Source organism: Periplaneta americana, chromosome 3 (assembly GCF_040183065.1).
Source record: "Periplaneta americana isolate PAMFEO1 chromosome 3, P.americana_PAMFEO1_priV1, whole genome shotgun sequence".
Classification (NCBI taxonomy): Eukaryota; Metazoa; Arthropoda; class Insecta; order Blattodea; family Blattidae; genus Periplaneta; species Periplaneta americana.
The window spans coordinates 125278781-125293559 of record NC_091119.1 but is presented as its reverse complement, the minus strand read 5'-3'; the positions used below and the strand labels follow the sequence as shown (position 1 = coordinate 125293559).

General features: G+C 35.2%; 1 protein-coding gene across 1 annotated transcript in view; it reads right to left on the bottom strand.

Annotated features, from left to right (window-relative positions):
• The window catches only part of Rab3GAP1 (RAB3 GTPase activating protein subunit 1), a 290503-nt gene that overhangs the window by 253315 nt on the left and 22409 nt on the right, over nucleotides 1-14779 (bottom strand). The window contains exons 7-8 of the mRNA XM_069821561.1: nucleotides 14677-14736; nucleotides 10725-10897 (exon numbers count right to left, since the gene is read on the bottom strand). Coding sequence (XP_069677662.1) covers nucleotides 10725-10897; nucleotides 14677-14736 — 233 coding nt within the window. The remainder of the gene's footprint in view (nucleotides 1-10724; nucleotides 10898-14676; nucleotides 14737-14779) is intronic.

Here is a 14779-nt window from a genome sequence, read left to right as displayed (position 1 = left end):
GACTTATTTTCTTCATTGGTTGAAGGCCATGGTGATGTTAAGTGTGCTGTATTATTTCAACCAAGAGCATTAGTTTATGCAGAATCTCTTTTGAAGTTTGCCTTCTTACTTAAGGAACAGAGACGATGAAAGTGTAGATAATCGAAGTGGAATAGAAGAGAACAAGAAAGCTTAATCAAATGGAACAAGGTGGTGATCCAAACGAAGAGCCAAATCTTCGCAACTTGCTTAAGTGGGTGCTAGTAGGTACAGTTGTTGGAAGTGGCATTGTCTTTTTGATCTACAGATCACACACTCAGCAGTCCACAACAAATTATATAACAAACGCTTATTTAACGTAAGTTTTTCAGGTGTTCACAATTGTTCAGTAAGTGACGTAAGGTGTATTTTATCAGCTCTTGAAAAAAAAATTTGTGTGTGTTTATTTGGGTACGTTTATAGAAAATGGTTGTTTCCTTAAAATTGGTTTTCAAAGTAAATGAAAAATATTTTTTAAGACATTTACATGATTTTCCAATTAACCTACAAAATTGGTTAGGAAAATTATGAAATTTTATTTATTACTAACAATGGAGGAAGTTAATAATAATCCTCTTGTCATTTTCAATGCTACTGAATAAATGTCATGTACTTAAATATAATTTTGGTTTACTATCAGTGAAATTTATATATATACAATTATTTTGTTTTCATTAGGTTCCAGAGAAGTAGACAGCCTACAGCAGCAGGTATCTTTGATATATTTTGTAGATTTCTCGGCAGAAATGTTCAAAATAATGGGAACATGCTGGCAGCAGTAGCAGGAAGAAGATGCCTCGCTGCTGTAGCAACTCTGGGAATACTGCGCAATTTATTGGAAGAATAAAGATAGTGATGGAGGATAGTGAATTTGTGAATGGAGGTTCAGTGAAGATTGCCAATAACGCACCATCGAAAATTGATGTTGACGATTTATCGCTTCTTCCTGCCGTGAACAAGACCATAACTGAAACAACTACACTGCAAGGAATTTACAGTAGAGATGAACCTGAGGAGAAGCTGAATTTTCTAATCAATCTATAGGAACTGACGTATTTCAAGGTGACCATAAAGGAACGTTTGCCTCATGTACTGAAAAAAGTTCAAAATTGGAAGAGAGAACACTCCAAGCAATTTGCAAGGAACTTCAGATGTATGAAAAAACCAGCAAACATCAAGACGAGGAAGACAGTGATACGAAGGACACAACACAACATCTCAGCAGTGAGAAAAGTGTACAACTGCAGGATCAGAAGCTTAAATATGGCGCGGAAGAGTTACACATACATGCAAATGATGAAAGTGAAATACATATAAATCATGGCAGAAACAATGAAAAGCAATATAGTGCATACAGTTTATTCATATGAATTATTTAAAAAACAATGAAGGTGTTTGTAATAAAGGTTATGTATGCACATAATTATTGTAGCTATTTAAAAACAATGTTACTTACTACGAATCACAAACTTCTTGCAGATTGTTATGTTATAAATATCTTTACATAAAAAGAAATTCGTATGACTTGACTGGTTGTGATAGAAATAATTCATGAAGCCATAATATAATTTGTAAGGTTGTGCACCAGTAGGAATACTGTTGTTAAAATATTTACTAAAAAAAGTAAATATGTTTAAAATATTAGTGTTCAGAAGAAAGGTACAAATAATGTTTGGTTCCAGAAATACCCTCTTTCCTTTGTTTGCTTTCACCCATGACTAACTACTGTACTTTAACATACTGCTATTTTATTTGGTTAATTACCGTACATACATTTGCTTTTTAAGTTTTGTTATTAAAATGTAATTAAATATCAGAGCTGGAATGCAGTCCTTTTTCTCAATCTGTTGTGTGTGACTTGCAGGGACACAGAAGTTTTTAGTCAGACTATTGAGTGTTTGGCAATATGTATGCTAATGGGAGGTGTGAACCAGATAAGCGTGTTGGACGTGGTTTACAGTTAGTTCTTGGGAGGCATCATTAGTTTCAAGATGTGTTAGCTGCAAATGGTTATTTATCTACTCTGGGCTGTCAGTGATTGCTTATTGAGAGAAAACAAACTGTTCTGTTTTTAGCACAGGTAGTTGAACTTGATGCTTGGCTCGGGATTTGGTTATGTCATAGCTTTAAGACCATCATTTATGTTGTGTTTATCTGTTTTAAATGTCAGAACAGTCATGCTCGAGCAAAATACACGGTAGCATGCTGATTGATTTTTTTTATATTGTGTAAAGTAAATACAAAAAATACAGATAAATACAAAATATAAATAAATACAAAATACAAATATAATAAAATAATATTTACACCCATGACTATTCATAGTGTTGTGTAATTTGATTTATGTCATTTGTGTCACAGTAGAACTTAAATGTTACAGTCTGTTGATTTAAAGCACAGCATTAATTTTGGCCCTTGGTTGTATAATTCTGTGGCTAAATTACACCCAGAACTGCAAAAGGGTATCTGTCGGATACAGGGGGGAGAGCCATTAATCCTTCCCATTGAAGGCTTTAAGGAGCCAACCTGGACAAATACCCAATGTCACATCCCTACCTTCCCGTGGTGCAGCTGTTAGTAAGCGTAATTTTACAAGCTGAACTAAAGGGAGGGCTACTCATCAATTAGCACTGGTCAGCTTGATGAGTTAATGACTGAATTTGGTATAATTTTCCTCTAACCAATACCTAATTCTCTCTTTACCCTTTCCTATCCAGTCCTCTGACTGAACTCTTACTTTCTTCGACCCTGACAGCATTAGAGCATTCGAGGCCTAGGGGTTCATTTCCCTTTCCTTCCTCCTCTTTCTACTTTTCTGTTCCTAGTGCTGACCTGCTATGGCACTAAAATCGTCCTCCAGTGGCTTAAGGAGGGAAAGCTGGTGATCAACAAGATCTCCCAGCTAGGTCCAATGGACCCGTCGACCAACAGCAGGTGTGGTCCTCCAGACCCGTGTGTGAATGAAGTAGCCACCAAAATGTTAAAATATGGAGTTCACTTAAATCGGCTACAACTTGCCATTTTTCACTCCAATATGAAATGAGTACCATTAAGGTAAAATTATCCGGAGGTAAAATAGTCCCCCAATCGGATCTCCGGGTGGGGACTACTTTAATGGTACAGAATCAACTAAACATCTTACAATGGAATGCTGGCGGTATAACATCAGCCAAGAAGACAACTAGCCAATATACTCTCAGATAATAATATAGATATCTTCCTTATTCAAGAAGCAAACCTTAATACTGACCAATTAAAATATTTTAATTTTAAAGGTTTTAATATGAAATTGTTACCCAAAGGTAGACAGATCAGTAGTGGAATTCTCGCAGGTACATCAAAGAAATTAATTACAAATTTTCAAATCATAAAAGAAATGGATAATCGAGACAAATTAGAATTAATAAAAATTGAAGTATGGAAAAATCAACAACATTTCAAAATCTACAGTGCCTATAACCCACCTAATAATCCCCTTGATCTAACTTTGTTTGAGATACAACCTAAAACTATCATAATTGGTGACTTTAATGCCCACTCCCAACTTTGGGGCTACGATAATGTAAACCAACCTGGAAAAATGATCATGGACCTCCTAAATACTACAACCGCAGAACTTGTCTACAGAAAAAAAGATCCCCCTACTTTCATTCATTATTCTGGTTCTGGTACAAATCCAGACTTATTACTAGTAACATCAGATATCCATCACGAAACCAAGAAAAAAATAATTGAAGACCCTGGATCTGGCCATAGAGTCATCATTGCTTCTATCCATCTCCACCAAAACCGAAGAAAAGAACCCTACAATAACAAAACAACATGGAACTTTAAGAAAGCGAATTGGAAACTATTTACAACAGAACTTGACGAACACCTCAAGGTCAACACACCACTAATGGAAAATACAAACTCAGATAGATTGAACAAATATTTCTGTGAATCCCTTCTTAAAATTGCAAAAAAGCACATTCCACGTGGCAAACCAAAAAAATACACCCCATTCTGGACAGAAAACCTGACTTTATTGAAACAAGATAGAGATAAAGCAAGAACCAAAGCAGAACATAGCAAAACACCAGAAGATACTCAAGATTGGAGGAAAAAGACTGCCATTCTTAAAAAAAGCAATCATAACAGCAAAAAAGAACAGTTTCAATAAATTTATTGAAAATATTAATTACAGAACCGATAGCGCTAAAACATATAAATTTCTGAAGAATATTTCCAATACAAAGGAAAATACTAGCCAACCTATTATTCATAATAACAAAACACTAACAGATAGTAGAGATATAGCAAACCCATTTAATAAACACTACTCAAACTCTCACAGATTACATCCCAATACCAAAAAAACTGACAAATTTATCAAAAGAGAATTACATAAAAATAATAAAAACAATATTACTAGTACAAAACCTGAAATATTTCATCAAAATTTTACTTCCAAAGAATTAACTCTAGCTACACAAAATTTAAAAACCAAGAAATCTCCTGGCCCCGACAACATTCATTCCGAATTTTTTAAACATCTGGGGGAAAAAGCCAAGTCTGTACTTTTATCCATTTTCAATTTATCATGGAACACCTCAATTCCTGCAGCTTTGAAAAAAGCAATCGTACCAATTCACAAAAAAGGGAAACCTGCTCATGATGTTAATAGTTATCGACCAATAGCACTATTAAGCATGATAGCAAAAACCATGGAGTCCATGATCTCCAACAGATTAACTTGGTATTTAGAATCCCAAAATCTTTTATCACCACGACAGCCGGCTTTCGACAACTACACTCTACCAATGAACAAGTCATACGCCTCGGCCAAGAAATAAAAGACAGTTTTAACGAGAAAGAAGATACCTTGGCAATATTTATTGACTTTCAGTTAGCATATGACTCTGTTTGGAGAAATAAATTATTACTAAAACTCCAGAAATTAGGTATCTCCAGCAGTATGTTCAGATGGATATCAGAATTCCTTAGTCAACGATTCATTGCCACTAAATTCAATAACTCACTTTCTAGTTACAAACATATCGAGGTCTACCTCAGGGCGCTGTCCTCGGCACAACTTTATTCAATATTTATATAAATGACTTACCCTCCCTATTAGAGGAATTAAACATGAAAACAGCACTATTTGCAGATGATATAGTTTTGTGGACTTCCGGATCTTACAGACATAGAGACAAAATTCAAATTTCTGCTCTTAAAGCTCTAAATCAACTACATGAATGGAATACATCAAATTTGATGACACTCAATTTAAGCAAAAGTAACTACCAAATATTTTCACTCGGTAAAAAAGAAAGAGAATTCAATATCCAATACAATGGCCAACACCTTCCTAGGACTTATGAATCCAAATATCTTGGAGCTATTTTCGATAGTAAGTTAACATGGAGCAACCATTTGAAATACATTTCTGAAAAAGCTCGTAAAAGATTCTCCCTTCTAAAAAGACTAGCAGGAAAGAAATGGGGATGCTCTAGGAATACTTTGAACACTACATACAAAATGTTTATACAGCCAGTGCTGACATACTGCGGAGAAATTTTGATTACTTCACCTTTCATAAACGGCATAGAATATGTTCAAAACCAAGCTCTCAGACTCATTACTGGTGGAATCAAAACAACTCCAATAGATTCTATGAGATTCCTCACTAACATTAACAGCATCAAAATGACAATAGAAGAAAAAGCACTGATTCAATATGAAAAACTTATCAGATTACCAGGAAACAATTGGCATTCATACAGTCCTCTCTGTAGATTGAAAACTCAAAAAAGTTTCATATCCATTGTTCAAGAATTAAAACAGAAAATCAATATCCCGAATTTAAAAGAAAACTTACAAATTAAACCAAACCCTTTAACTCTATTAAATATAGAATATAATCTAAATTTAACAGAAGAAATACTGAAATCAGAAGTAAACACTGAAATAATGAAACAATTGTCTTTAGAGACAATTAATATTAGGTACCCTCCACAAAACTGGCTTCATTTATACACCGACGGATCCTTGATCTCCAGAGAACAAGGTGCCGGTGCAGGTGTTACGTGCTGTCTCTTCTCACTTTATAGATCTCTTGGATATGGAACAACAAGTTTTGATGGTGAAATCATTGCAATAAGGGAAAGTCTCAGGAATCTTCTATGCCACATCAATAAATTTAGGAATGCAGTTATATTGTCAGACTCCAAAGCAGCTATTCTATCAATAGTTTCTAAACACACACCTTCATCTCAAACAGCAGAAATAACTAAAATGCTCTCTCAATTAATATCACTCAATAAAAGAATTGTATTCCAATGGATACCATCCCATTGTGGAATCCTGGGAAATGAGAATGCGGATGCTTTAGCAAAGAAGGGCAGCACTGCTACTTACAGACCTGTTACTAAATCTACGTATTACTCTGTGAAAAGATTTATTAAATCTACATACTTAGACTTCAACAAACAAAATTTAATAACACAATCCCAAGGGAAAAAATGGAACTCTCTGCATCAAAATCCACAGTTAATTCCCGATTTACCACGAAAATCGTCTGTAGCTGCATTTAGATTGGCAACAGGCCATGATTGTTTGGTCAAACACCTGCATAGAATTGGAATATATCAGTCCCCTAACTGTCCATTGTGCAACTCAAACCAAGAAATGGATTCGGAACATCTCAAAATCTGTGCTTCAGTGGCTGGTCATGATAATATCTTTGAAAAATATTGGAGTGCAAGAGGTCAAATGACTTCATTGTCAAATGCCTGGCATTAGAAAACAACATTTTAATGTATTCTTCACACAATAGTCGCACAGTATATTTTTACTCGAAATAAAAAGCATTAAAAATGCAACGATTATGCGATGAAATACAGCATCTCTTCGTTCCTACAATTCAGTTTTTCTATTAACCTTGATAGCAATATGGAAGATTTCACTGCAGTTGCGTCCACACTTCAGTTTTGGTCATGTCGTCATGAAAAAGCAGCGAAGTTGCATTATCAAAACCATATTAACATTGAAAATCTGGTAATACTTGGTGACATTATTAAATCCGAGTATATTCTGGGGACGAATTTTGTCCAGGAGCAAAAAGCTAAATTCAGGGACTGTCACCTGAAAAAGGGGACGTCTGGTAACCTTACAATAGACATCAAAGAACAATTTACTATCACGAAATACATTATTGACAGTTGAACAGGAGTCGAATCTCATTTTGCCATTTCTATGGACACAGACAAAGTAAGTAAAGCAATAGTCAATACTCTAATGGAGCAAGGATTATGGCGTAAGAACTAGGGCTAGAATATCTATTCTCCTCAGTCAATATACTTCGATTTTCCAAGTTGAAGTGTTTGCTACTTAGGAAAACTTAAAAAGATCATGCCAACGCATGAATATCTATATTTGCTCTGATAGCCAGGCTGCACTAGGTGCGCTAAGTGCACACACAGTCGACTCCAAGCTGGGTGAGATGCAAAACTATCCTGGAAACCTCATCCAGAAGAACAGAGTACAACTCATTTGGGTCCCAGGATACAGTGAATGTACGACAATAAACAAACCGACCTACTCGCCAAGCATGAAACTTCCATCCAATGTTATAGCCTGGAACCCTGTTGTATAATGAAACAGGCTCAAAACAAGAACCTGATGAAAGGTTTACTAGGAGCCTGGAGATCTACACCAACCATGAGATAGGCTAAACTCCTTATTATAGAACCAAAACGTGACTCAACTAAAAAAACTCCTGGCTTTGTAAAAGAGAATTTTAATATGGGTAACCGGACTTTTAACCAGACACTACCATCTGAATAACCATTCACATACATTGGGCTTTAGTGATGACCCAACTTGTAGAAAACGTGGGATAGAAGTTGAGTCATACTTCACATTTTGCCGGATTGCCCAGGTCTAAGCTAAATCAGGCATAATTATTACGGGAAACACATGTTGTCTCCTGAGAAATTTCAGGAAATTAAACCCAGTAGCAACGCAAAGTTGATAACACACTGCAGTCTTCGGAGTTGATTTCCAATGGGCTATTTGTGCCTAAGTGCAATAGTAATAGTCTATACCCTTAATTTAGAAGAATAGGAAGAAAAAGAAGGAGAAAGCCCATATCCTAGCTAGCAATGCCCACGAGACAATTGATTTAATGGCTGATTACAAAGAGTACAAATAAAAAGAAATTATGTTCGACATTCGACTGACATTTCAGATATACTTAAAATATATTTGATTTAGTACATATATTTAAGTCCTGCGCCGTCGTGTTGTGGTCTAAGGCATCCTGCCTAGGACTCACGTTCAGAATGCGTGTTGGTTCGAGTCCTCATGGGAAAAGAAATTTTCTCATGAAATTTCGGCAAGTGTATGGGACCGGTGCCCACCCAGCACCGTGATGCACTTGGTAGCAAAAATCCGTTTTCGAAAACGAGCTGTAACAGCTGGGAGGGATCATAATGCTAACCACACAATACCTCCATTCTGGTTGGATGATTGTCCACCTCTGCTTCGGCATGTGGACGTGAGACCAGCAGCCAGTTGATCGGTTTTGCCCCTTCATGGGCTGTAGCGACACGGATTTACTTTTACTTTTTACATATTTTTAAAAATAACCAGTCATTAGGTTATTGATGAAACATCCGGTTACCAGGTTAAACCAGCAAGCAAAAATAGCGGAAATTAATTGGTTAACCTTATGAAAATACCCATTTATCAAAATAACTGGTTATTTTTGCCCATCCCTAATTATTAGCTCATTTAGAGCAAGTTGTGACTATCCATTAATATATTTTTTTGATAATGCCTGAAGTTTCATTCCTACACCACAAATCTTCATGTTCGGGATGCAGTTCATGTGGGCTCTGTTCTGGAGGCAGATACAGATAACAAACACTGCATAATGACTAGAACACTCAATTATTACTAAACAATCCTGCTAAACCGAAATTCTGGATAAACTGGAGAGGAAGAAAGAATAAAAATTAAGCTCACTTATTTATTTTTCGGTGAAATTTAACTAACAACTTGTACAACATAGGAGAACGCAATATCCCGCCAGTTTTTCATGAATATGACGTCAGTTTGTGTTGTGCTATCTTGCTGTGATGTTTTACATGCAGAATTGTCCTTTGCAACGAGAATGTTCCTTCAATGTTTGAGATAATTCCAGTGTTCAACACACTAATGCCAAAGTAAATTTAAAACAAGCAATACTTTAAGAAATTCAATAATCCGAAAATTTCGCTGATGCAAATAGACATTTGTCCCAATTTTGTCAGAATACTAGTATTCTAATGTACATGTAAACTCCCTGGAAACATCTAAAACATAGTTATATGTCAGATATCAGAAAAATATTAATTGATAGAACTGTTAAAATACCGCATGATGCATCTTACTAAGTGTCATTATTTTAATTGATGATTATTCATGCCATAAAGAAGAAAAAATGTCCTCAATTTTTTTCTAATTGCAATATTTAACTAATTATTAAAGTTTACAATATTAGGCATTTGGTAATGTTGCTGAATGGGAAGGAGGGAGTTTACAAGTACACGGTACAGCTCAAGGGGATACAGACATACCAGTACAAAACAGATGCTCTGTTCTAATGCAGGAGCACTGTTGTTTACATAAAACGAACAGCAAATACAAACTTTCAATCTTATTAAAGAACTTTATGGTAAATTTCCATTTTATTTTAAAATATTGGCAGTATTGGTCCATTTTTTAATTGTACGTCTAAAAAATAAACAATAATGATTCAGAGCACAAAATCACACGAACTTTTTTTTTAAATTCAACATTTTAATCTCTCCTGCTTCCATAAAGCAGTACCATTTTTAAAGAAATTTATGTAAAAGACTCCTAGTTTCTAATAATCGTTGAGAAACCGTTACAAAAGTTCGCCGATTAGGTAACCTTCATTGTGGAAAACATTGACGGTACATCTTCTCGCCTCACTTTAATTACGATGACTTTCTCCATAAATTAATAACATATGATATTCCTAAACTGTAAAAGACATTGTAAGTTGTTTATCAAATACCTGGTAGCAAACTGTCATCCACTCGGCAATAGACCTATGGACAGGGAGCTTGAACTCAGCTGACATGTACATACATCTGTGCAGAGTACTGCCTGCTGAACATGTTGCCACATCTCTCACGCCAGAATATTGACAAATTTAAGCATGCATTTTTATTTAATTTCACGAAAACGTAATACAACACACAAATATGTATTTAAACTAATATTAACTCTTTGCTAGATATACCTACTTATGTAACTGTGTTCGTAATTTTACTAACGATATAAGGAGTATAATGCAAATAAAATAAGAGAAGAATTTTTTTTTTCTGGGAAAACTACCAGTTTTGACCCTATGTTGTATGGACATTTTTTGATCCTGTAGACCATCCCCAATGACTGTATAAAGGACGGCACTTACACCCCTTACACCCTATTCTCAGTAGAGCAAACGAAAGTTAAAGTACAAATTAGAGGTAGGAATCTTTAAAAAAGTTTGAAGATTACAATGCATTTCAATTTCAATTAACTCTTTCAATGTCAGCAAGTTTACCTGCTTATCTATTACAACAACAAAAGTATTTGCAATGATACAATGTAAAAAAACAAACTTCACTCTTCTAGTAATTCAAAGATTTGCATTATGAAACTCGACTCACCCTGGCACAGTAATTCCTTTCTCCCAGCGAAATCTCATTTCTTGAGTGAATTCATACCACAGATGTGCTGCTGCTCTGACTCCACCCAGGGTATGAACTACGTGGGACATCACTACTGCTAACCTCCATACAAGTCCATCGACAGGTGCAGATTTCAATCCTGTTGACAAGTCCTGTAAAATGCAATTGGGATACCGGTAACTAATAAAACTCCATCAATTTTGTCAAAAACTGAATGGATATCACATAGTAATGAAAACTACTAGTGGTGAGAGGGATTCCAACCAAGCACTGAAAATTTATCTTCCAGAGATTTGAGATGTATTTAGGGCCAGTACTACGACTCTCGGATAAAGTTCTAGTTTAAACTTATCCGGCAGATGGCATATTTATCCGGAAGTTGGGTTGTAATTGCGTACTACGACTTTTGGTTATGTGCAATCTGGAGGCTAAACTTCCAGATTAGCAATCCGGAAGGAAGTAAAACTAGGTTAATTCCATATGCAACCTACAACATTAGGAAATATACTGTATTTCTCTTTTTCCCTTATCTAAGTTTCTATACCTAAATAAGCATAAGCTTTTAATGGACGATTGTCAGTACAATATCAAACATATGACTATACTGTACATAGAAACTTTGGAAAAAAACTTAATATCTGCTGTTTCTGTGTTATTTTACGAGGTGTCGAATGTGCATTACAAACAGATAGGCCTGTTGCATTTTAGTGGAAACGTCTCTCCACCTCATGCTCTTCTTTTAAAAAATAATGTTAGGCCCTATCTGTGATCGAATGGTATTATGGCCCTAATACAAAATATCCACCCATTTATTAACAGTAAAATACGTAGGCCTAACATACTGAAATATTGGTAATTTGCTAGGAACAGTGTACCTTGCTGTACTAATGTTGGTTGGAAATCCCAGGCCAAAGACATTCATTATTATCAGTATCAGTGAACTTTTCTTTTTTAAACGAGTTATTGTGCCTTCGACCCATGATTTGAAGCCGTGAAGTACACTATTTCTAAAAAATTACCGAAATAGGTCCTATTCACTAATAATGTAGGCTATACAACAAACTGAAAGCACACTTAATATTAATTACAATACAAAAATAATTGCCACCTACACTTCTTGTGCAGTTACACATGAATAAAACAATGATTATGGAGAAAAATGCACTTTTGCTGGAACCCGCACCCGTCCTCTTTAGGCCTACTAATTAAAACCAAAATACTATCATATGGTAGGAATTATTACTATTCGAAAAGAAACATAACCTTTAAAATCTTACCTTTTGCTTCCATGTAAAGTTTCTTCATACAGTATGTGTAATTTTCTGTTATTTTTTGGCTGGAGCTTCAGTATTATAATAAATAATAACAATAATGCTTATAATAAAACCCCAAAATAAATAGTACCATATAAACATGGAACATAAACATGAAATACGCGGGGAAAGGTATACCAACGCAATAAATTTCACTACATTTTCAGTAACTTCATTGCCAACGTAATAAAAATGTTACTATATCTTCCGGATAACAATCCTGCAGTTAAAATCCGCTGGTAGTACAGAACAAAATATTTAATTTCCAGATTGTTAAACTGGAGTATACGAATCTGGAGCTGTAACAGGCGATCGTAGTACAGGCCCTTAACCCTCGTTCTGATGCTGTAACATAGGTTTAAGTACCAACAAGGAATTTAGTTGCACTTGTTTGCCTACAGGGCAGAGGAACAACTAGTAAGCTCATTTCCTCAAATGCCACCTAGTATGCAACTAAGGTATTACTGAATACGAGAGAAGGGAAATTTGGTCTGGAGGCTCTAATATAAGCTTGGAGATCTTAAACATTCAGAGATTTATACAAGGGCAAAAAGGAATTTAAGAAAAGATATCAGGCAAGCATAAATGTGATCAAGGATGAGAATGGTGACTGACTTGCAGATTCTCATTCAATCCTGAACAGATGGAAAAACTATTTTGGACATCTACTAAATGTACATAGGCCAAATAGAAATGATCGGGACGAAATTGAAATACAAACTGCTGAGCCATTTATACCCGAACCCACACTTTCTGAAATCGAAATTGCGACAGAAAAGCTGAAAAAGTATAAGTCTCCAGGTATTGACCAAATTCCAGCAGAATTAATACAAGAGGGTGGAAGCGCATTATCTAGCGAAATTTATAAGCTTGTACCATACTTGCTATATGGGAAAAGGAAATTGTACCCGAACAATGGAAGAGTCCATAATCGTACCTATCTTTAAGAAGGGTGAAAAGACTAACTGTAGTAACTTTCGAGGAATATCACTTTTGTTGATGTCGTACAAAATTTTGTCCAATATTCTTTTGAGAAGATTATATGTAGATGAAATTATTGGAGATCATTAATGTGGTTTTAGGCGTAATAGATCGACTATTGATCAGATTTTTCTGTATTCGACAGATATTGGAGAAAAATGGGAATATAAGGGTACAGTACATCAGTTATTCATAGATTTGAAAAGGCACATGACTCGGTTAAAAGAGAAATTTTATATAATATTCTTATTGAATTTCGTATTCCCAAGAAACTAGTTCAATTAATTAAAACGTGTCCCAACAAAACGTACAGCAGCGTCCGTATAGGCCAGTTTCTGTCTGATGCTTTTCCAATTCACTGCAGGCTAAAGCAAGGAGATGCATTATCACCTTTATTTTTTAACTTTGTTCTAGAATATGCCATTAGAAAAGTCCAGGATAACAGAAGGGTTTGGAATTGAACGGGTTATATCAGTTACTTGTTTATGTGGATGACGTGAATATGTTAGGAGAAAATCCACAAACTATTAGGGAAAACACGGAAATTTTACTTGAAGCAAGTAAAGAGATAGGTTTGGAAGTAAATTCCGAAAAGACAAAGTAAATGATTATGTCTCGTGACCAGAGCATAGTACAAAATGGAAATATAAAAATTGGAGATTTATCCTTTGAAGAGGTGGAAAAATTCAAATATCTTGGAGCAATAGTAACAAATATAAATGACACTCGGGAGGAAATTAAACACACAATAAATATGAGAAATGCCTGTTATTATTCGGTTGAGAAGCTTTTGTCATCCAGTCTGTTCTCAAAAAACCTGAAAGTTAAAATTTATAAAACAGTTATATTACGGGTTGTTTTTTATGGTTGTGAAATTTGGACTCTCACTTTAAGAGAGGAACAGAGGTTAAGGGTGTTTGAGAATAAAGTGCTTAGGAAAATATTTGGGGCTAAGAGGGATGAAGTTACAGGAGAATGGGGAAAGTTACACAACACAGAACTGCATGCATTGTATTCTTCATCTGACATAATTAGGAACATTAAATCCATAGATGAGTAGGGCACGTAGCATGTATGGGCGAATCCAGAAGTGCATATAGAGTGTTAGTTGGGAGCCTGGAGGGAAAAAGTCCTTTGAGATGGCCGAGACGTAGATGGGAGAATAATATTAAAATGGATTTGAGGGAGGTGAAATATGATGGTAGGGACTGGATTAATCTTGCTGAGGACAGGAATCAATGGCGGGCTTATGTGAGGGTAGCAATGAACCTTCAGGTTCTCTAAAAGTCATATGTAAGTAAGTAATAATAATAATAATAATAATAATAATAATAATAATAATAATAATAATAATAATAATAATAATAATATCAGTTGGGAGACCTCAGGGAAAAAACCTTTGGGAAGGCCAAGATGTATATGGGAGGATGATATTAAAATGGACTTGAGGGAAGTGAAATATGATTGTAGGGACTGGATTAATCTTGCTCAGGATAGGGACAGATGGTGGGCTTAAGTGAAGGCAGCAATGAACCTCTGGGTACTCTAAAAGCCATTTGTAAGTAAGTAGTAATAATAATATCATCCACAAGGGAAGTTACTGTTAAATTCGTGAGTATTGTACATGTACAACATACCTCCATCTGTCGATTGTCACAAGTGGAATGATTACCCAAGACTTCTGGATATGGACTTTTCTGAAAAGAACAAATACAAAAATTACATTATAAAAAACGTTTC